General features: G+C 47.1%; 1 protein-coding gene across 3 annotated transcripts; it reads left to right on the forward strand.

The window, feature by feature from the left end:
• The first annotated feature begins 11,642 nt into the window (after positions 1-11,642).
• Positions 11,643-22,315, forward strand: GFI1 (growth factor independent 1 transcriptional repressor). 3 transcript variants are annotated; one of them, XM_037826641.1, is made up of 7 exons: positions 11,643-11,746; positions 14,111-14,313; positions 14,635-14,817; positions 16,573-17,051; positions 17,188-17,325; positions 18,394-18,559; positions 20,909-22,315. In XM_037826641.1, the coding sequence occupies exons 2-7, from the start codon at positions 14,199-14,201 to the stop codon at positions 21,085-21,087; spliced, it is 1,260 nt and encodes a 419-aa protein (XP_037682569.1). In that variant the 5' UTR covers positions 11,643-11,746; positions 14,111-14,198; the 3' UTR covers positions 21,088-22,315. The 3 variants fall into 3 exon arrangements, with proteins under 3 accessions (XP_037682569.1, XP_037682571.1, XP_037682570.1); XM_037826643.1 differs by having other exon boundaries at positions 11,672-11,746; positions 14,115-14,313; XM_037826642.1 differs by lacking the exon at positions 11,643-11,746 and adding an exon at positions 13,926-13,977.
• The last annotated feature ends 1,705 nt before the right edge of the window (positions 22,316-24,020 follow it).

A 24,020-nucleotide genomic window follows, 5' to 3' on the forward strand; every position in this document is an offset into this window, starting at 1 on the left:
CTTGAAATATTTACAGATTTCATAACATTATGCTTGGGATTTACTTCAAAATAAACTCCTGAGAGGGGGTAATGGGGGGCATGGAGATAAATGGAACAATTCTGGCCATGAATTGACTGCTGAAGCTGGATGATGGGTACATGGAGTACATTTTACTATTCTCTCTGTCTAGGTATGTTTGATATTTTTCCATGAAAACAAAACAAAAAATAAAACCTCCTTTGCTATGAACTTGTGGGAAGACCTGAGTCTCGTACGTATTTGGCGATACCAACCATCTTCAAGGCAAAACTGTGGAGTGGCATCCCAGATGTGAGCTGACTCATGGTGCGGCTGTCTTCACCTAACTCTACCAACCATGGTCAGTGCCCCCAATTTTTGTAAATCCTAAGCCAGTTTCTAACCAGAGCTCAATTATGGTCTCCCACTTTCAGCAACTTATTTTTAAAAATTTAAGTTCAATAGAGGACCCGGGGTGTAAGAAACATTCTGTATCTTGACTTGGGTATGTACTTATGTAAAAATTAACCAATACTAATATGCTCACAGACATAGGGGACTGGTGGTTGGATGGGCTGAGCCCTCTACCACAGGACTTGCCCTTGGGAAGACTGTTGCTGCAAAGGAGAGGCTAGGCCCGCCTATAATTGTGCTTAAGAGCCTCCTCCCGAATGCTTCTTTGTTGCTCAGATGTGGCCCTCTCTCTCTAGCAAAGCCAACTTGAAAGGTGAAATCACTGCCCTCCCCGCTATGTGGGATCAGGCACCCAGGGGAGTGAATCTCCCTGGCAACATGGAATATGACTCCCGGGGAGGAATGTAGACCCGGCATCGTGGGATGGAGAACATCTTCTTGACCAAAAGGGGGAAATGAAAGGAAATGACATAAGCTTCAGTGGCAGAGAGATTCCAAAAGGAGCCAAGAGGTCACTCTGGTGGGCACTCTTACACACAATGGTTCTAACGAATTGGGGTAGCTGGCAGTAGATACCTGAAACTATCAAACTACAACCCAGAACCCATGAATCTTGAAGACAATTGTATAAAAATGTAGCTTATGAGGGGTGACAATGTGATTGGGAAAGCCATAAGGACCACACTCCCCTTTGTCTAGTTTATGGATGGATGAGTAGAAAAATAGGGGAAGGAAAAAAACAGACAGACAGACAAAGGCACCCAGTGTTCTTTTTTACTTTAATTGCTCTTTTTCACTTTAATTATTATTATTGTTATTTTTGTGTGTGTGGTAATGAAGGTGTCAGGGATTGATTTTAGTGATGGATGTACAACTATGTAACGGTGCTGTGAACAATCGAATGTATGATTTGTTTTGTATGACTGCGTGGTATGTGAATATACCTCAATAAAATGAATATAAAAAAATTAAAATTTATAAAAATTAAAAAAAATTAACCAAGCTGTGCTCTTAAGATTTATGCACTTTTGCTATATGTATATAAATTATACCCCAATATAAATGTACAAAAGAAAATAAAGCACCCAAGGCTTCGTTTCTGGAACTATTTATGAACTGCTATGAATTACATGTTCTGATCCTTATAAACAAGAGGTATTGCTGACTTGTTACCTCTACAGGCATGACCATGCCTGGCAAAAGCCAGAGCAGCCTTTGTCTTCGAAAAAGCCAACCTGCTTAATGAACATCCAGCACGTTTGCTTGCTATAGGGTCAGCATAGCCAAAGCACTAAAGGTATGGGTTTTAATGCCAAATACACTTAGATTTGAATCCCATTAAATAGCTGAGTGACTTCAGGGAAACTTACCTCTTCTGGAAAATAGGAATAATATTAATAACACTGCCTCACAAGGCTGTTGTATTCAATGAGAAAATACGTGAAAAGAAATTGGCACCACACCTGCTTTGTAGTCAGCAAACAATAAGAGTTAGTGATTGGCTTCATTGACGAATTGCAAGCCTGGATTTTTCAGGCTAATATTTTACAAAAGTGGTAGGCAGACTTTAGACATGTCTGTCTATTATACATCAACATTATACTTTTTATTGCTTAGAACTTCTTCGGCATGTAGGTCTATTGGCAGGAATTGGTTATGGTACTGTACAAATTCCACACAGATTCTGCCATTATGGGGTTTATGTTAAACCTGTAAGAACAGGAGCAATAGAAAAATTCTCCTAGATGAGCTGGACAACTCCTTTCTATTGTAGAAAACAAAGGCAAGCCCTATTCTATATGTGAATGAGATGATTCTTCTCATCTCAGACTCAGAGCTCCTGATAATCCTCTTGGCTAAGCCCTGTCAGAAAGGTTAATTTGCAAAGTAAACTTACATTTGATATGTATTCCTCAGATTTTAAGTGGTTTACAAGTAGCAATGTTATACAAGTTACCTTGTTTAATTACCTCCATGTGTACATCACAAATACTCTATCCTGAAGGGAATGTCAGGAAGTAGCACTACTCAAAGTTCTAGGGATGCTTAAGTGAGATTTTATTTTGCTGTTAACATTAAAAAGTTTTTTTATATTAAGATTCTGTTGGTGTTGGATCTAGGTGGAATTATTTGGCTGTCAGTTGTACTGTTCTTTAAACTTTTCTGTTTAAAGAAATTCTTGTGATACAAAGTGGGAAAAAAAGATGATTTTGGTCATGTTCTAGGGAGGTGAATTTTTGGGGTCTCATTTATGTGCTCTGCAGACTCAAAACAATTTTCTGAGAAAAGCTTACCCTGACTTTAGTATTCCCTTTTATTTGAGAAAACCTTATATACATACAGCCAGCTGTCCTTGTTAGGTACCTCAGCTTTCACAATTGCTCAAACTCTACCCTTGAATTCTGTTAAGACATATGGGCCTGAATTTAGAAACACAGACTAGCTGCATTTCTGGATTTAGCCAGAGTATAATCTTATCCTGTCACCCAATATTTATTAAAAATTCAATAGGGAGAAGCAGTTTTCAGGGAGAATTATTTAGAGCTTCCATCAGCTTATGCACTTTTTCATACTGTCGACTCTAAAACATATCTGTGGATTAAACCAGATCAGTTGACAGCTGGTACCTAGTTAGACAGCACCATAGTTTCCCTAAGTATACTTTTTACCAAATTGCACTTTGGCGTGACATCAACAATGTATATTGCGAGTTAAACAGCAATTGTTTGTCGCATCTATTTCAAGGAGGTCTGAGAACACTATTCATTTCTATCACACAACACCTACTTTTTAAAGCACCTAAAAGACTGAAATATCTAGGAATAAATTTAACCAAGTGTGTAAAGGACTTGTGTGCAAAAAACTACAAATAATTACTGACAGAAATTAAAGAAGACGTAAATAAGTGGAAAGATATTCCATGCTCATGGATTGGAAGACAATATTAAGACGTCAATACTTCCCAAAACAATTTACAGATTTTATGCAATCCAATAAAAATTTCAACAGCCTTTTTGCAGAAATAGAAAAGCTGAGCATCAAATTCATATGGAAGGACAAAGGACCCCAAATAGCCAAAACCATCTAGAGAAAGAACAAAGTTGGAAGACTCACACTTCCTGACTCAATAACTACTTTTAAGGATCCCAGAGAGAAATATGTCTGATCTTAATACCAAGAAGAGTTAATAGTAATAGTTAATCTCAACTTTGTAACTGAAAAAAGGGAAGAGAAAACATTCCCAGCTACTCTTTCAGTCTCCCTCCTTAGACAATCCTAGAAAAAACAGTGAGACGTCTTGATCAAAGAAGCATCATGGAATATTCCCAAATCAAATGTTATTCTACAATCCAAACTGCTAAATGTATCTTTGTGCAAAAAGTCTCTCACATTCTTCTGCAAATGATAAAATAATTTGGTGCTCCAACCTCTAACCTCAGCCTCATGTGATGCGATTCTCAGATCTGTGGCAGAAAATGTGCAATAAACTGAATGATCAAAAGACAAATCTCTGTGTCCAGGGCCTGAAGGCCATCTCAGAGGCCTGGGATCGCAGGGAAATAGGCTTCATTCATTTAGTCTCTTCTTCATTCACTTTCCCTGTTAATCCGCTTCTTGGTGAGTTAAGGAGAACAGAGCCCCAATCCCCATATTTACTTCTGTACTCCACTTTTTTCATGGGGCATAACATGTAACCAGTGCTCAGTATTTATTGAACTGAATTAAATTGTGCAATTGAATCCACACACTTTGTCCCCCTTTGGATCACTGTATCAGAATCAGCCCTTTCCAACCTTCTGGCCTCAATGGCTGCTTTTAAACTCAGGCTCCATTCTTGTCACCCCCAAATTAACACCCTGAGGCAGCATTCATTCCAGTGCTATCCCTGGTATCTCCTTTTTTCCCACCAGGATGTTCTCTCTTCCACTAGTACACAAAGGGACCGTGAGGCACACAGGCCTATCCCCAACTTGCACAGAGCCCTGCTCATTCTCCATCCATTGCGGCACCAGAGGTTGTGTGTGTGTGTGTGCATGTGTGTGTGCTTTAATTAATGCTCACATGAACACTCGTGGTGGCCTCTACTGTTAAATTGATCCTTGCCTGATATCAGGGACAGTTAAGAGTGCTTAAGGAAGAGGCAATGATTATCTGGGACTTCTCCATCAGCCTCAGCCCAGATAACTGCACTATTGGATGAGGGCAGAGACTGTGTGCGTTGGAAGTGTTCTGGAAAGCCCAGAACTCAAGCCCTCCTGTGGGAGACGAGGTCTGTGAGCCCAGGAAGTGAGCCTGAGTCTCTCCACAGTTGGTCTTACTGGGGATGAGAAATCCATATTAAAACACTTCTTGGCAAGTCCTGGGTATTACCCAGAGTGGGCAAAGCTGCTCCTCTCACACTCTGAGGCCCCAGGGCCTACCTCCCAGGGCAGGTCCAAGGCCTGGAGGCAGCTGACCTGGGTTTGAATCCAGGCTCTGTCCTTGTCCCTGTGTGTGATCTGGGGAAAGCAAACCTCTCCAAGTCTATTTCCACAGCCCGTTTATCAGGATGGTTAGAGAAAATGTATGAAAAGGCCGCACATAGCGTCTGGCCTATAGTGACACCCAACACTTAATACATACCTACTCTATACTTCACATCTATTAACTTAGTGAATCTGTGCAATGACCTATGAGGTAGGTGCTACTTTTGTTACCATGTTTATAGATAAAGGCACTCGATCTCAGACACGCAGGTAGTAAGTTGGTAGATCAGAACTTCTAGAACTCTGGCTCAGAGTCCATGCTTTAACTATTACACTCTATTGCCTCTCAGTTACTGTATTATTTATCATTTATCTTGGCAGGAGTAGAAATTATTTTGCTAATTTGGGAAAATAATTTGTCAGTATATATTCATGAATTTTAAAAGGTTCATAACTTTTGATCCAAAAATTCCTCCTCTGGCAATCTATCCTAAAGAGAGAATCCTACAAACAGAAAAACCCATATGCAATTAAAAAAAAAAAAATCACAGAATCATTTATAGTAGGAAAAAAGGGGAAACAACCCAACTGTCCAGTAAAAGGAGAACAAATAAAATCACAACACATCTTCTAAAGGTACTATGATTTAATATCATATGTAAAATACACATTTAGAATCTTATTTTTTTTTGATGGAGTATTGGAAAAAATCATACCAAAGTGTTACTAGTGAGTGATTGAACTATGGTGATGGGACATGGAGGTGTGCTTTCATTTTTTCTTTTATCTACTTTGCAACTATTCTATCATATAGCTATGCTGCTTTCAGCAACTTACTCATCTAATGCTGTTTTCAGCATGCTAGTGAGTAGCATTCCAGGTAACCGCAGGCTGTGGGGTGATGGGGTGGGGCTGTGTAGCAGGAGGGAGGGATGTGATCTCTCTTCCCCACTCCATCCTCATCGCCTCACTAACCTGTGACAGGCACATGACTCTCGGCCTAAAGCTTTTCCAACCTGTGCTGGGTGTGGAACAGGCTGGGTAGTTGGGTGTAAAGTGACAAGATTTGGTTAAGTTCAGACAGCTGCTAGTTACCAAGAACTGGGCTATATAAACCACTGGCTTCCTTATCCATGAGACAGAAATGACCCCAATGTCTGCCTCGGAGAACACCCAGGCTTTCCTTTTCTTCCGTGAAGCCCAGGACAGTGGACACTGGAACCCCCCGTGAGCTACATTTGCCCACCCCCCAGCTCTTGTCGTCCTTCTCCCAAGGGTTTGCCTTCTTTGGGCCAACCTGGGATTGATCATGGGGGCTGATCCCCCAGTTTACACAGACTGCAACCGCCTGAGGTTTCCAGGAGCTCAACTTCCACCTTACGCTAGGTCTGACAGTCCCTCTAGAGGAGCTGTGTTTCATGAGCAATTTTTTTTAAAATGACAACATATAGGCTTTGCAGTTTTAAAGTGAAGTGTTTAATCTGGTGTAGGGTGAAATGATCATCAAACATCCTGGAGGAAATGATGAAAAACTCAGAAGAAAACTAATTGTACATTTTATTTGTCATTACATTTTCCATTCACCAAGTAAAATCTACTCCTTTTTTCCATAAAAGTTCACACTGGGTATGTTTCTATGAAAAGTCATATCATGCAGCCCACACATAAAATGATACTTTATTCAGTCAATCTGTTCCTAAGAACGATGTAAAAATACATATTTAGTGAGGTTAACAGTTTTCTTATTTGAACCCTGAACACCAAAGCTGAAAGCCCCCTCCCGCTTCAGATGTTTTAAATCCTTTATATAAAAGCTTAATTAGAAAAAGTCTTTACAGTAAAAGTTATATTTTATAATTTTGACAAGATTTAAATGTTGGTCCAAAAATGTTTATTAAAAGAAAATTAAAAGTGTTGTTCTTCATAGTTGAAAATTTATACAAGATAGGGTCTTATTCAAACTCTTATATTAATATGTTCATCTCCAAATTTCTCTTTTACTTCATTTTCAAACTTTTGCATTTGTTGACAAAGCCTTATTGACTTTTCATAAATGATGGTGCCATCAGCTCATATTCTGACTGATGCTGTCATTTTATTTTGGTAGCCTGCTTCTTATAGCAATAGAAAGAGACAATGACATTATCTAACATTTGAGTTAAGGCATAACACAGTTATCACTTGGCATTTACTTTTTGGAATTCATATAACATTGAAAAGATATACAACTCGTATTCATGTCTGACTACATCCATCAAGATGGTTAATCCAAAGGCAAATTAAATAATATTTTTTTGTATCATGAGGACAAAACCATGGCAATATGACAGTGTATGGCTACTGTCTAACAAATACTTCTTGTGCATAATACAAAGACCAGTTCTATGTCTGTCTTTAATCCAGGTGTAACTTTTCCCCATTTAATTTTTATATCTTTTAATTATTTGTTAAGTGATATGAATTCTCTTGGCTTATCCATTATATAAACATGCTAGCCAAAACACTTGCTCTGGTTATGTATCAACGGCCTTACAATACTCATTGTTGGATTCAGAAATTCTACCCCTTAAAACATATCCTAAAAAAAATAAGAATGTAGGGAAATCTATATCCAGAAAAATTTCATCACATTATTTAAAATAGTGAAAAATGAAAACAAAATAAATATTAAGACAGAAGTGACTGAGTAAATTATAGTAAGCTAGTCAATAAAATCTTTTTTTACACAATGAAAAATGATGAAAGATTACATAAAAGATCTTTAACATGATTTTCATTTAAATAATTTTTACTATAAAATAACTTATGTTCAGTTAAAATATGAAAAATAGACTAGAAAGAAGAAATGATTATAATACTCAGTGAAAACAAAGCAAAATACACATTTGTATCTATGGTGTGATTACAATTTTGTTTTTTTTAAAAAGCAGAGCAAATAAGACTGAGAGATTGTCTTACTGGGTTTTTTTTTTTCCTTTTCTTTCTTTATCAGATTATATGTAATATAATTTATAATGAAAAAATTTGTTTTAATAATAATGCATCCTAAACCTTTTTATGGAAAAATATGTCTTTTCTGACTCATGGAGGAGTGTCATGCCCAGCTCCATCTCATGATTTTTTTTACTATGTTTATAAAACATGGATTTTACCTTCAGTGTGTCTCTCATAGCTACTCTTAGCTCATGGTATTTCACACAAGGAAAGCATTTCCTGTTTTAACGATGATTAAACTACAGCCTGGAATAAGTCAGCTATTCATTTAACTTCCCCCAAAGAAATCCATAAAATAACCAGAAATGAAAATAGATCCTGGATTCATTTCTCCCTGACCTTTTGATTAAAAAACAAGCAACAACAACAACAAAAACAAGCCCCTGCAAGTTGCTCTTAGTTTACCTGTGTAAAGCTGAATAAAGTGAAGCAGGACATGGAATTGAAGGTTAAAGCAGGAGTGTTCTTCCACTTCTGCTGCCCAAATGAACTTGTGAAACGGAAATCAAAGGATTGCTCCACAGTCTTGCAAGGTAGGTTCTAGTATTCTGACCTCACAGCTGAGAAACTGAGGCTGGGAAAGTTCAGCTAACTTGTCCAAGGTCACAGGGCTGGTAACTGGCAGAACAGAGATTGACAACACCCAGATTCAAAAAGCCTGAACTATTTTCCCCTGCGGATGTCATTGGTGTGATGATCAAACATTACAGAAGTTCCTATGCTTGCAAAGGGGGAATTGCCCCTTTCTGCAGTTTTGGGATCACACACTCTTCCTGTGTCCCACCCCCAAACAGAAAGGAAATCATAACTGTAAAGCTCTGTGAAAATATCAAAAAGAGACTGGTATTATGTTATTACAATTTTATTTTTTTAAATGTCTCAAATCATTTGTTGCAGGGAAATTCTTACTTATGAGATGCTGCTTGAAATAAATGGGCCAGTGGCCAGAGCTTGGAAATGCTTGCTACGTGAAGGCCACGTGCAGGTTATTTGGCATCTCCAGATACATTACTTCTGTTATTTACTAACAAAGTTAGCATATTACTGACAAAATTAGTAAATTAAAATTTTTTGGAAAGCCCCTATTTATAGAAGATTATGCCCTAAGTCTATAATTTTCTTATCATTAGATCTATCTCAGTTTCAAGGTGTATATGGAGGGATTCTTGCTTTTAAACATGTGCATCCTTGGCTGGGGGCAGGAGGTTGTCTTACTCTTTTCACTCTCAGTATGGTAGTAAATGAGAGGTAGCTTGGAGTAATGGGAAGTCAGGGGTAAGTTCACTGTATAAAATAATCTCCAGCCCTGGCCCTTCACTTCTCCTGGGCAAGTTTCTTAACCATTCTCGGCCCCCCTCTTCTTACCTTTTTCTTCTGTGACCCCCAAGTGTGAGAGTCACACTTCAACACTGCACACCTTACCTGACCATTTAAAAAATTATTTTAATGTGTATTTATTTATTTGAATCAATAATACATCCACATGATTCAAAATGTAAAAGATATAAAGGGGGTTTTGTACCATCTCCCTCCCACCTGTTCCTCTCCAGCTAGCCGTGTTCCAGTTCTCTCTCTTGCTGGTTTTATTTTGCAAACTCAGAAATCCTGAGGAGCTGTGTGAGGCAAAAACAAAATTAAAACAAAAAACAAAAAACAAAACAACCACAACATTTTAAAGATTTAATCTGAATGGAAGGCATTTATTCTAAGGTGACAGTACTCAAGGTGCTTATTTGCCTCCCCCCCCAAAAAAAACTTCCCTCAAGTTTTCAGAGACGTCAAAACAGCAACACAACTAAACTACTAAGTAATTGCAGTACCTTTTCAAGAAATTTTCACTTTAAATTGTTGATGTGCAAAGGCCCTTCAGCACATCTCTAGAACTTGTTTGGTAAGAAATTTTCTTTTATCTCATTTATCATTTTCTTTGTAAAATTTGCCCTTTTCTGCTTTTGAATAGGATAGCAGAGAATACGAGAAAGATGTGTTTCGGACTGCATTGCCTTTTTGTACCCCAGGCGAGGACAAATAACACAAGAAATAAAATCTTAACAAAATGTCCTTAATTTCCCTTCAGCTACATTTATTTATAAAGACAGAATGTAATGAGCAGTAGTGTAAAGAGGACAACCCAACAGAAAAATGTGTGTCTAGTCCAATGCCCAGCACACAGTAGATGTAAGGCCATTTTTGAATAAAACGTCTAATTTATTAAAGCATGCTTGAAGCACTGTTATGCTTACAAAATATTTCCCACAAATTTTTAGGTTTATAATGCAAATTAAAATCACTTTTAAAAACATTCTCTAGGGAACGGGCTTCAAGGACTTTTTCCGTGAAGACTTTGGGTATGTTATTTTGGAAGAACCGGAAGCACCACTCGTTTCTCTCTGACGTTGTATCCGACACTGGAGATTTGCCGTCCAACTAGTGATTAAAATCTAACTCAATTCATTTAGAAAAGTAAGGTAATTACAAAGATATTCACCCTGCCAGGAAAGAGTTTAGGCTTTAAGTATAGACAACAGGCCACACGATACAGATCACGGCCATTCAAACAGGCTAGCGTTGGAGGTTGTGTTTATTAATTTGTTTGTTCTTAGATGAGGTTTGAGGGTTTTTTCCTGTTCGATTAATAAGATTAGTTAATTCCAATCTTTCATTTACTCAGGCCACAGATTATTGTTAAAGCGCCTATATAAAGACGAATATCCAGTGCCTACCCTCATGGAACATACAATCCGAGTGAAGGTTTACTTTTCAATAATCATCAAGATTGTGTCTTTGGCGCTTTACCGCCTCCCCAGGATCAGGTGCCTGGTTGTGACCCGCGCCGGCGCCCGAGGTCCGGCTCTCCCTCTCTAGCCCGGGCAGGGCGGGGTCAGTTGAGCAACCGCTGTCGCTGCCCCCGCGCGCGCTCACGGGCAGCCTTTAATTTCGCAGCTCCGACCACCGGAAATTAGCCGCCAGCTGAGCAGACCCCGCCGAGTGCGGGCGAGCGGGGCGCGGGGAAGGCGCGCCCGCAGGTCCCGCCGGGCGCCTTCGGGACGCGCCGCCAGCGCCCTCTCTGCCGGGGGTTCGGCGCTCGCCCACCTCTTCCAAATTTAACCATTACCTAAATCCTAAGGGAAATGAGCAAACCTCTCGGATTGGGTGTCAAGGTATTTTCAGCCTCGTTGGGCGTATTTATCCCCAAGTGTTTCCACAACAAGCTATTTCGGGGCAGCGGGGCAGGTTTCGCTCTGCGGACGCCGTGGCCACTCGCCGGGCTCCAGCCCGGCGGCACCGAGGGTCGGTGATTCACTGCCCCGACCCGGGGGCGGCGTAGCCCGGACGGGCGGCGGGGTTGGGGTGCGCGGGAGGTTGCCTAGGGCAGGAGGGGCGCGGAGGACTCCTCGGAGCGGTGCCCTCTCCCACCTCCCCGCCGGTCCAGTCAATCTGTGTCCTGAATCTGTGACTTCTTCTCGCTGCGGAAGTCTCCCAGGAGCCAAGAATAGTTTATTTTCTTTCGAGTCATTTCTAGTGCCCCGGTGTCCCAGCCTCCGGGTCCCCCCACCCCTCGCCGTCCCACACACAAAAAACGGGGAGGGCTGCGAAGGGGCGCCCCGGAAGGTGGTTAAAAAAGCTACCCCCGCATCTGCCCCCCCCAAGCCCTTGCGTAAAGGAGGAGCCCGACTGGGGGTTGGGGGACAGATCTGAGAGGGCTGTGCGAGCTGCTCTTTAACGCTCAGGAAGTGGAGCTGTGGTTTTGGGGGCTGAGCTCGGAAGGAGATTAAAAAAAGAGAGAGAGAGAGAGACAACGAGGTCTCTTCCGAAAGCAAGATTCAGTTTGAAAACTCTCGGAGAGCTATGCCCGCGCCCTGACCCCGCAGGTAGGTCCGATGCGCCTGTTCCGCTCTCCGCCCCCGGGCGGGGGCAGCTGCGGGGACTCGCAGGGCACCGGCGCTGCGGGGGTGACAGCGCGCCCGGGTCCCCACTCGCCTCTGGCCGCCGTGCGGGAGCCCCGAGAGGACCCGACGCTGGGTCTGGGGCAACGCGCCGGCGGGCCTGGGCGTCTAGGGCATGCATGGGCTGCGCGCCAGACAGTTTGGTCGTTCGGCAGGGGAACAGGATTCTCTCGGGAAGGAAACATCTGGTGAGGGAGGCGGCGGCAACTGGGCTCGGGAGGCCGCCCCCTCCGTGCCTCCAGCTCCCGCCTTTCCCGGCACTGGCTGTGCGGAGAGGCCCGGCGGGCCCGCGTGCTTTGAGGGGCCCGCCCCGCCCCCGGTCGCCAGCTGCAGCTCGAGGTGGTTTTCCCACGCGCTGGGCTCGCTGCCTTGCACCCCTTCTCACCCTCCCATTCCCCACCCCAACCCCCCAGGAACAGGCAGAGCAGGACAGGGTGCTAGAGTGGCGCGGGGCTGCGGCTGGGTGTGCCTGCTCTGGCCAAGATCCCGCACATATAGCCCCCGCCTCAGCAGGCTCCTCAGCTTCCCGCCCCGGCTCCTCTCGCCCTCCCCTCCCGCGCGAATCCAAGCCGCAGCCGGTTTTTCTCCAAGTATCATGATTGTTTAAGGAATTGTTTTTTGCATTTATGGTGTTTAATTGTTTATTCGAGGGGGCGGCTCTCGTAGGGGCAAAGGAAAAACAAGGAGCAGAACCGCTCCTTGTGGCAGTTCTGCATCTGAAACTTCCTGATGTCCCGACCTTCGGGCGACCGGGACAGGGACAGTCGGCACCCTCACCCCTAGGGGTCTTCTGGTACTTAGAACGCGGGAAACGTTGCCGAGGGTTCCGAGATGTGTCCCGGCGGTCTTTTCTTCCAGGCCTGTCCTCCCCTGGGATTGCAAGGAGACACAGTGAGGTGTGGAATGCCTTCTAGGGACCGAGCCCTTGAGGATTCGTTTAGAGCCGGGGGTGCCAAAGGTCAGATTTAGGCTGTGTCCCCCTTCCTGCCCCGGGAGCCGTGAAAAGCCCAAGGACGAGGCGTCCTACCCCGACCCAGGATCCCCTGCCCCCTTGTTTCTCTGAGCCAGCCGAGGCCACCGAGAGCTGCTGTGCCCGAAGAGCCTGAGCTTGCCAGTGAGCCAGGCTCCCATCCCTTGACCCCGGGAGGTAGGCAGATTCATTTTCCCTAGACCTCTTCGTACGAAGGGTACCGCCCCCGGTGCGAGCCCCGAGACAAGCTCAGAAGGCCGCCCCGCCTCCCCGCGGGTCTCAGGTTTCGACCCCAGATTAAGTGAACTGATTGGGGGTTAATGAGAGCGGCGCAGCGGGCAGATCCCTCCAGGGCCCAGCGACCCAACCCCGGCTCTCTGGCCGCTGCCAGCTCAGCCGCGCTTTCGGACGTCGTTTCTTACTTGCCCACTAAACTTATCGGTCCTCCTCCGACTCCCGGCCACCGCACGTCCCCCAGCCAACGCGCTCTCATCTCTCTCGACTTCCCCAGGACAAGGTTTTTGGCAAGCAGAACGGAAAGTGGTTTTTCCTGGCACCTGGTTTCCGAGGTTAGGTCTCCGTGGTCTGGAGTGCACCCACCGCACGCTTCTCCGGGGTCATTTTTTTCCCCCCATGGGACGCTAGTGACGGGAGGGCGGGGATCACCGGGACTCCGGTTCCTCCCGGGGCCAGGGTTGGTCCTCTGTCCCCCCACCCCCACCCCTTCCTGTCTCTCTGCCCTCCCGCCCCCTTTCTCCGTCCTCTGTCGCCGCTTGGTCTTTCTGCTGCTGTCTCCCGAGCCGCGCCCCTTAGTCCTGTCCACTGCGCTCGGCATCTCCCTTCTCTTTCCAGTCTGTAGGCGGCTCCCAGGGCTCCTTACACTGGTCCTCGATCACCGACGCATCCCCCGGCCCTAAACGGGTCCTCGCGTCCCCGCCCTCCCTCTCTAGACTGAAAGCAGAGCCGGGCAGGGAGTGAGTGGTCGAGTTGGGCTGACTGGCTCACATGAGACTGCGATTCTACGGAGTATTTGATGGTCCGAGCGAGCTTTGCGAGGGAAGCGGAGGAGCCTGGGTGTGGGGGCAGAACAGGGGGAGGGGGCCCGAGGCACTGGCCGGGGGACTGGTTTTACCGCTGAGCTGAGGCGGTGGCGGCGGGCTCTCACCACCTGTCCGAATGCCACCTGGTAAGCGCGACGCGGCGGGGCCAAGCTCCTCCTCCTCTCCGCTCCCGGGCCGGCGCTCTCCCTCCGCCCCACTGCCCTGTCCCGGGTGGGAAGGGTGCTGACCTGCGCTTCTAACCCGCTGCTTTCCTCTCAGGTAGGTCGCCGGGCCGGGACTGAGCGAGCATTCTGGGTGAATCTGGGCTGACGACTGCTCCAGGGACCCGGGAGCGCTCCGGGCCACAATGCCGCGCTCGTTCCTTGTCAAGAGTAAGAAGGCACACAGCTACCACCAGCCGCGCTCACCGAGACCGGACTATTCCCTCCGCCTGGAGAACGCGCCCGCGCCGGGCCGAGCAGGTGCGGGGCGCGCGCGGGCGGGGCAGGGCTGCTCTCCCGACACCAACTCGGCGCCCTGTCATACCATTCCCCAGGAGCTGGGAAGGAAGGCCCCGACGTCCCCCTTTGCTGTCGTTTCGTTTCCTACCGCCCGGATTCCTCCCGGGCTCGTAGCCTAGTTGCCGCGTCCTCTCTGCTCTGGCTCTTCGATCCGAGCGGGCTCCGGGCGGAGTCTGTGCGGGGAGAAGAGGCCGCGCAGGTCTGGGGAGGGGAATGAATGTATGTCGCCACTTCAAAACCCTGGTGCCCAGCCTGAGCCCCTTTCCTGCCTACTCTCTGCAGACAGCACCTCGAGCGCGGGTGGGACGGAGGCAGAGCCCCGGGGCCGTTTGTCCCCCGAGTCGCAGCTGACGGAGGCCCCCGACGGAACCTCCGCGTCTCCCGGCAGCTGCGAAGGCAGCGTCTGCGATCCAAGCTCGGAGTTTGAGGACTTCTGGAGGCCTCCGTCGCCCTCCGTGTCTCCAGGTAGGGAGTGAAACAGCGCGGCCTTGGCCGCAGAAATTCTAAGTGAATAGGGGATGTTCTTTGCGGGAGGAGGGTGCTGGCTTGTGGAGGTGGGGAGAGGCCTCCAGTTTCTCCCGGACAAGGACAGCCTGCCCGCGGGGTCCAGTGCTTTCATCCGAGGTCGCGGGACCCTGGCTGCTCATCCCTAGCATTCATTTGCGAGGAGCCGGCCAGTGACAGAAAACGAACAAACGGTTTTGACCCGCAGCAATGTCGACGTTTCGTTTTCTGACCAGAGTTCGTCGTTTAGAAAGATCTAGAACCCCAAAATGCAGACCTCCTCTCCGACCCTCAAAGGGAGACCTGGGCAGACCCAGCGAAAAGCTTTGTCGCCTTTAAAAGTTGCGCGCTCTCCCGCGGCGTTTAGGCAAGGCAAAGCTGGGCGCCCGGCCGGAGGGAGCGGTCAGGACGAAAATCTCCGCCCCCAGCTGGGTCTTCGCAGACACAGATTAGGGGTCTGTTTCATTTTTCGTTCTGCCGGGTTGGCCCGGCCTCGGGGACCAGCTCGCGGGTTTCGTTTCCAGCCAACAATCGAGCTTCGGGCAAATGACTGACGGCACTTTGGGTGGAGACCAGTCTCGGGTCTGGGGCGGGGGAAGAAGGACGCAGACCAGCGGGATTGTGTCGAGGGCCAGTTATTTCCAGGTTGTATTTACTCTTTTTCAAAGATACCTCCACGCCTGTCCCACAGTCCGTGCGGAGTGTGTTGGGACGCTGGAGTCAGGAAATTTTTACTTGCTGTATATGACATGGTGCAAAGTGGATTGAGCGCCGCCGGAATCCCTCCGAGGGAAGCCCAGGATGTCGCCTCTCACTCAAGCCGGCAGCCTGGACTGGTGTGTGTGCGCGCCAGTGAGTGAACAGATATGTAAACTCGCGTGCTCTCAGAGAGAGTACACCTTGGGCATCTGGTTTTAGCAAAATTCAAGTGGGTGGGATGCTGCAGGCCGCGGATTCCAAAAGCTTTTCCATTTGCCTCTGGTGGTTGAACGTCATTAAGTGTATGTTACTTTCTGAGAGGTTTGGGATCTTTTCGTCCAAACCACGAACAGACAGGTATGGGAAGTATACAAAATCAATGCACCCGTCCTGCTCCTCCTTTGCTGCCTGCACTGGGCACTTGACAACTTTGAGGACTTTTAACGCTTTCGCTTTTCTTCAGGTGTTTCTCTGTCAGGCCACGACCGCATCTCATTGGTCCTTTCCCTCCTTCTTCATCTATCCCTGGAAAGAAAAGGGACTGAGTGAGAGCATGTAACGGCTGGGAGAGCAGGGGGGCTGGACCTTTTCTCGCGCACCTGCAAACGCTGAACGGGGCCGGAACCAGCGCCACCTTTTCCTTACACACAGCCCACTCAGAGCATTTATTTAACACACAGTGTGGCAAACCTTTTCCTACAGACCGCTAGGTGCGCTGGTCCACTATAAAAGCCCCTTTAACTCCGAGATTTTCCACTGCCTCTCTCAAAGAATTTACCTGTTTCCCCACGCGATTTCATCTTAGTTATCTGTTTGTTGTCCGGTCTCCCCCAGTGGCCGGCGAGGCCCCGGGGCGGGTCTCGCGTTTTACCCTGCGGGCGTCCCTGGCACCTAGCGCGACGCATGGCGCATGGAGAATTCACTGCAGTCAAGGAGCACACCGACCCGCAGACGCCGCAGGGCGGCCACCTCCCTCCCTTCTTAGGCCTGACTAGATGCCATCTTGTGTCTCCACAGCCTCGGAGAAGTCGGTGTGCCCGTCGCTGGACGAAGCCCAGCCCTTCCCCCTACCCTTCAAGCCGTACTCGTGGAGCGGCCTGGCGGGTTCTGACCTACGGCACCTGGTGCAGAGCTACAGGCCGTGCGCGGCCCTAGAGCGCGGTGCGGGTCTGGGCCTCTACTGCGAGCGCTCCCCGGAGCCGGGCCACCCGGCCGCGCTGTACAGCCCGGAGCGGGGCGCGGGGAGCGGGGCACCAGGGGGCTGCAGCTCAGGAGGCAGCGGCAGCGGCGGTTCAGGTCTGGGGCTCTATGGCGACTTTGGGCCCGCGGCGGCGGGGCTATACGAGCGGCCCACGGCGGCAGCGGGCGGGCTGTACCCGGAGCACTGCCACGGGCTGCACGCGGACAAGAGCGCCGGCGTCAAGTTGGAATCCGACCTGCTGTGCACCCGCCTGCTGCTGGGCGGCGGCTCCTATAAGTGCATCAAGTGCAGCAAGGTGAGCCCCTCCGTGCGCCCGGCCTCACCAGCCTTGCCCGCCCAGCGCCCCCAACCCCACCCAGCGCCCGATCCCGCAGGCACCGGCGCCCCGCGGTCCCTCTCAGTGGCCTTCTCCTCGGTCCCACCCGCCTCAGGTTTTCTCCACTCCGCACGGGCTCGAGGTGCACGTGCGCAGATCCCACAGCGGCACGAGACCCTTTGCCTGCGAGATGTGCGGCAAGACCTTTGGGCACGCGGTGAGCCTGGAGCAGCACAAAGCCGTGCACTCGCAGGTAAGTGTGGGGACGCGCGGTGGCGCGCGGCCCTGCACAGGTTTGCGCTCTCGGGGTCTTCTGCTGCTCTTCCGTACAGCACCCGCCGCCCTCAGCCTGGCAGCTGTCTCCCCGGACTGCCCCCAGTCGCCGCCCCCTCCCCCCCTCAAGTCCCCTTGCCCCGCCTTGTATGTGTATAGGGAAAGGTAGGCCCCAGATTTTGTTGTCACGTGTTAACCGCAACTCCTTGAGAGCTTGAGCGTGTGATCCCAATCATTACTTCGGGTTTCTTGAGATTTGTATGCACTCACTCGCTGCTTATATATTAGACTTATTAGTTCTGTCTCTTTGCCTCTCTTCTTTTCACCACATGGCTTTCACTTTTCCACCCTTTCGACTGAAAAGGAGGAATCTCATTTGGAGCATCCAGAAGCATATTTGCCCTGCTGTTCTCCCATTCATTCCCTTATAAAATTTTGTGGCCCAACTTCCAGGTACCAGGCACAGAGAATTCTGTAGCACGGGAGGTCCCTGACAAAATTCCTGGTCCAATGGAGATTATAGTTTAGTTGCCAGTCAGAGAACAGATAGGCAAATGAGTACCCAAATAACCATGACAGACAGTCATGATTATTTAAGCTTACTTGCAAAGACTTATTTACTTAAGAGAAAAAAAAAGGCTATCTGCCTCAACACCCATACTGGCTGGGCTGGGGGTGGGGGTGGGGGTGGGGTTAGGGGACAGCTTGAGTCACTGAGGTCTAAGCCTCCTGTTGAGCAGGGTGGAGAAGTGTGTGTAAATGGGTGTCAAAAAGCAGGGTGGCAAACATTTTCTGCATGGGGTGTGGAGGGTTGTGGGTGAAAAATGTTTTGGTAGAAAAAGTGTTAAAAGGGAAAGAGGATACGGGTGGGAAGGGTGGGGGTTGGAAATAAATGGTGGGGGGGGGGGTGACAGTGGGGCAGGCTATGTGGAAGGGGAATCTGAAGGAAGGAAGAGCCCCAGCTTGGGGATTTTGGGGTCAGGAAAGTGGTGAGGAGAGTGGCAGCCTGGGTGACTGCAGGAGGAGTGACGTGTCCTTCTCTCTACAGGAACGGAGCTTTGACTGTAAGATTTGTGGGAAGAGCTTCAAGCGATCATCCACGCTATCTACACACTTGCTCATCCACTCAGACACCCGGCCCTATCCCTGCCAGTACTGTGGCAAGAGGTTCCACCAGAAGTCAGACATGAAGAAACACACTTTCATCCACACAGGTGAGCTGAAGGCCCCTGGTGTGTTGAGAAGGGGGTGGTGGGGTGGTGGGGGGAGGATGGACACATTATTCTTTCCCCTGAGACAAACATACCTCACTTTCTCTGTGGTTCTGGCCCCAGTGAGTAGTAGAGAGGCTGTCCAGATGGAGTTACATTAATTACTGCTGTGCATTAAAGAAAAATTAAGAGGCCGATTCTCTTAGGTTCATTTACAGACACTAGGTTCTCCAGCAGGGCCTTGATTTGGGGCTGTCTGAAGAGTCACCTAGCAGATCTGCTTGTAGGTTCTCTATCCTTGGAAGGAATGTTTTTCTCTAGTTTAGCAGCTGCTCCAAGTGCTGCATGTTCTGAATGAAATATAAAGCTCCAGGGTCCTCTTAGGGTGTTGCTCTACATGTTTACCTAGAGAATGAGGGATTCCAGCAGGCCTTTAGGGGGAGTGGCCTCTAGCTGTATTTTTAGGAGTCTGAGAGCTTACTCTGAATTGGGAGGAGAAAAACAATGGTAAATATGTATTACTAAATTCTCTGCTAAGCACTTTTTAAATGCATTCTCTCATTTTATGCTCACAACTGCTCTAGGAGGTAGTCTTATCTCCATTTTAGAGATGAGGAACGTGAGGCACAAATGGGTTAAGTAACCTGCTCAGGGTCACAGAGCTAGCAAGTGGCAGAGCCAGGCCTCAAATTCAGGTCTTTCTGACTGCAAATGTCTATGCTCTTGACCACTGGGTATCATATTGTACTTTCAGAGTCATGGGGATGGGTGGCTAAAGAAAGCTTCTATTCACTGATTGCCCTTTTCAAAATATCAGCAAGTTCATGGCAGAATGATGACAATTCCTCAGCTATTATAATTCTTTGTAACGTACAAAGTACTTTTAAATCCACTATCTCATTTGATCCTTACTGCCACCCCATAAAGTGGAAGGAGCTGCTCTTACCGTCCTGACACTCAGAGGGGTTGAATGTTTTACCAAAGGTCAGACTGAGAGTAAATCATGGTGCCGAGGCTGGAAGGCTCTGGCTTCATATCCTGGACTCTTTTCTTAGCACTTTGATTGTGAGCAGGGGGCATTTTTAATGCCAGGAGCATTCCCTTTAATAGTCAACAACGCATGTACACTGAGACCCAGAATTTCTGACTATGTAATTGCAGAATATGAATACTGATTTGAAACAATCCCAGTGTACTCCACACATCCACCACTGATGTTCATACATAGACTTGGGCAGTGTAGATGCCCCCATTGGAAACCCCAGAAAAATATCTTTCTCTAATCTTGCCCCCTTGCCTGAAATTTCCATGCTACTCACTCCTTTTGAGTAAAGGTTTTCAAGATGCTTATCAAAATGCAACTAGGATCTTGACTGTGTGAAACATTAAGCCCTTATCAATCATTTACATTAGAGCCAGAATTCATTTCTCAGATTTGTTCGATGCTAAAGGGGTAGTGTAAGTTTTGATGGGTGATTCTTTATCAAGGAAATCTAAAACATGAAGGCAGGAAGGTGTGTAGCAACAGGGACAGAGGGCTCCTCAAAAACAAACCTCTTCGATTTTGCATTTTTTCCAAGGCTGATTGTAATGCCATGCTGGGATTATTTGGAAATTAATGCTGTTTACCCAAATGTGAAAAAGCATATGAGCTGGGAAAAAAGACAAAACTTCCGCATGTTCTGCCTCTTATTTAATAGTCTCTGCTGAAGGGTTTCTGGTGTATAAAAATCCTGTGATCCACTTCATAAAAGGAAAGTAAAATCAAGATGGAAAAGAATCAGATACCTTAAAAAATTACTTTGTGGCCCAAATGTGGATTTTTAAAATAAGACTGAGAAATGCCCATGCTTCAGATACATTCTGTTGTCCTTCAAGAGCAAGAAAGAAGACAAATTCACTGGTCCACACAAACCAACACCCACTTAGATTTGAAAACTTCCTCTGAATTTGAGAGAACAGAGTCACACGGTTTGTAGGACAATCCCCCATCCCCCCCACCTCATGCTGAACATCTGCTGTGCGAGTGCTCTGCTTCTAAAGTCAAGGGAGAACTCCCAGGGTGGATTCAGCTGCAAGTCTGGGGAGGGCATGTGGCCTTTGCCCTGTTTCTGTTTAGCAGGAAACGGTCTGAGGCCTTTTGGTTGGGAACCCCCACTCAGAAATGTTCCCTCTCACCTGGTGCACCCATGGCTCCCCGAGGTTCACGCCATAGTGTGTCACCCTCCAAGTCCTTAAAGGCCTCAGGCTGTGGTACAGCCAGCTGCTGCCAAGAGCATCTGGGTCACAGTGGGTCCCCTCTAGCTTTTTCATAGTCTCACTCTCCCCCCTCACCTCCTTCCATCCCCGCAGGTGAGAAGCCCCACAAGTGCCAGGTATGTGGCAAAGCATTCAGCCAGAGCTCCAACCTCATCACTCACAGCCGCAAGCACACGGGCTTCAAGCCCTTTGGTTGCGACCTGTGTGGGAAAGGCTTCCAGAGGAAGGTGGACCTTCGCAGGCACCGGGAGACGCAGCACGGGCTCAAGTGAGTGCCCTGGCTGGCCGCAAGTAGCAGCTACACAACACTATGGAGGACAGCCCCCTGGCTTGTCCCCAACGCCTTCTGACTTCTCAGGCTCCCCAGTCCAGTCTGCAGATCCTTCCACCCTTCGCCTTACTTCCTGGAGCTGCCAGAGGAGAGGAGGTACCTTTTCAAAGTTCAGCCTGGAGTGGGAACCAGGTGACTTCTTTGGACTGAACAGGGCTCTCTACACCTGAAGTCTTAAAGTCAAGTGGGGATCAAATAAAATCTCGGGCCCCACAGGCTTCCCCATTCCCAGCCCTGCTCCACAGACAGGAAGATCCTTCAGGCATGTTCCCTCCTCCAGCTGACCCATCCCAGATATTTGTGTGGAAGAGGAGGAATCACCATATACAAGGTGGACATGTGCTAATGTTTTTATCTAGAAAGAAGGAGTGTTTTTACTTTATTTTTCCTTCTGCAGCATCTGTTGGCCCCTTTCTTTTGGGTGCTGTCTGTAAGTCTTGGAGGAATCATTTCTCCCATTTAAAGGCTGGTTCAGAACCGATTTGGGGAAGGGATTTCACACTTTTGAAATCACAAGGTGCACTGTCGGGCCTGGTCCAGGAAGAAGCAGATGTAAAGTGGACTTGGTGATAAGACGTGATTAGAGGCCTTCCCCTCAGGGGACCTGTGAAGGCTTTATCAGAGGAGGTGAAGGCACAGAGCAATGCCTTTGGCCAAGAAATCATTCATTCATTCAGCAAACATTTACTGACCACTGGTTACCATGGTACCAGGCCCTGTGCTGGGTACGTGGGAGCCAGAGAGTAAAATCATGGCCCTTGACCTTCAGAAGCTAATAGTCATACCTCCAAGGGTCTGAGTCTGTTTTTTCTCTCTGAGGGAGTTCTGAGAAGAATCTTGAACCTTCCCTTCTGATCTTTTTGGATTTTATCAAGAGTAAATGAAAAATAGCTGAAAGGTTACATCAAAGATTCATGTGTATATTCCGTTTTTAATTGTTATGCTGGCATTTTTAAGATGTCTGCGTTGACAGGTATATGGGAGTGAAGGTTCTGTCTTCAACTCTTTGGCCCCCGCACCCCCCACCATGTATACCATAGAGGAAAAAAAAAGTGGTGTTTTTACTTTGATGAGGTTTGTAAATGTTTTCAGTTCTTCTGGAGTGCATTATGTTTGTTAATACATATTTATTAGAATGATGTTTTAAGTTAATAAAGTATTACGACTCATACAGTTTGCATTTCATTTAGGCAGGGAATTTGGGAAGGACCTTTGTTTTAGTCTGTGGGGGAAGCTGACACTGAAGGAAACTATAAGGAAGTATAAAAGTGAAGCATTCAAGCCAGCAACTCGAAAAGAGAGTAAAATCCAATTGCTCTGGTTTTCATGAACTTTTTTTTTTCTTTGTTTTCCCTACGCTTCAGAGATATTTCTTTATTAACAAAAACTGGGACATATACAAAACTAAGCTCCTACCTTGTAGAGTCCCACATGTACACAGGCTCTTTCCTCTGAGAATGCCAGTGTTTGTTTTTTTTTTCAACCGCACAGGCTAGTAGGCCCCCAGACTTTTAAAGAAATCACAGGCTTTCGTCTAGAGCTTTGAGTTTTAGTCACGGCTCTGTTGCAGACACAGTATGTGACTTGGGCAGATCCCCTGACTTCCCTGATATGGTTTCCTTGTCCATAAAATGTGGATGTGGTTCTAACATCCTATCCAACCTTGACTGCTTTGGTTCTGTGGGGACTGGAGGGAGAGAAAATATCTGAGATTGATTAGTTGCTTACATAAGGCAAGTTACAAATCTACAGACACTTGAGGAAAAGTAAAATTTGGGTCTAGGTTAGTTCTGGCTCTATCCCAACTGTGGGAATTTCTTGCTTAAATCAGCCTTTTAAGAGAATGAAACCAGAACAAGGTCCTGGCCTAAATCTTAACTGCCTGTGCTCAAACATCTCCTAGCCAGTTGTTCAAGGTAAGCATGGCCATTTATGACCAGCAGATTACCCATTTCCATTCAAATCCATTTCCCAGCTGAATGCCCAGGTTGTGCCTGGTGCTCTTCTAGGTGCTGGGGATACAACAGTGAGCACAGTGTCCTTTTTTGGGGGGCGGGAGGGCGGAGCTTTATTTGGTCACTGCTGAATTTTCAGTTCCCACAGCAGTGCCTGGCACACATTTGGAGATCAACAAATATTTGTTGGGGTAGTAAGTGGATAAGCAGAGAAAATAAACTCCCACCTCATTCCATGGGCTGGCTCTGCTCTCTGCAGCCAAGGAAAGAGAGACTGGTTCAGAATTTAGGAAATGGGACATATAGGACTCTCTCTAAGTTGGTGCTTTGCCCAGTCCCTCCAAATCTCTGTCCTTGGCTGTCTTCACTTGTTCTTTAACACCACGTGTTTCCAAAATTTAAATTTGTTTATTCTGGCAAAGCAGTTTAAGATAGTTTTCTGGAACCGATGGTGTGATGAACAGCAGGCGGGAGCCTCTTCCCAGTGTCCTGGGAGATAAGGCTCCCTGTGAATAGGGATGACAAAACATCTTTCTTACAGAAGTTGCCATGCACACTGGTTGATTATTTCCAGCCTGGCTTGAAACGTAAACAAGTTGTATTGGAAGGTTAAGTGGGACTGATCGAAATCTAGGTGTCTGCCCTGCTTTCCCCTTATGAAATTTAGAACTTTGAGTCCATTTTCATAATCTCATATATGCTATAAATGAGGAGTGGAAATTGCGATGTTAACAGTGTGCCCTTCTGGGGGAAAAAAATATCTTGATATCCCCAGTTCAGAATCAAAACAAATTACTATGCTCATTACCATGTGAAATTTGAAGATTGCAAATATCTCTCTTAATGTTATTACTTGACTCCATTAAAAATAGATCGTGAATATTCCATGTCACATTATTCATGAAGCAGGCTCTGTGCC

This window comes from Choloepus didactylus, chromosome 2 (genome assembly GCF_015220235.1).
Source record: "Choloepus didactylus isolate mChoDid1 chromosome 2, mChoDid1.pri, whole genome shotgun sequence".
Taxonomy (NCBI): Eukaryota; Metazoa; Chordata; class Mammalia; order Pilosa; family Megalonychidae; genus Choloepus; species Choloepus didactylus.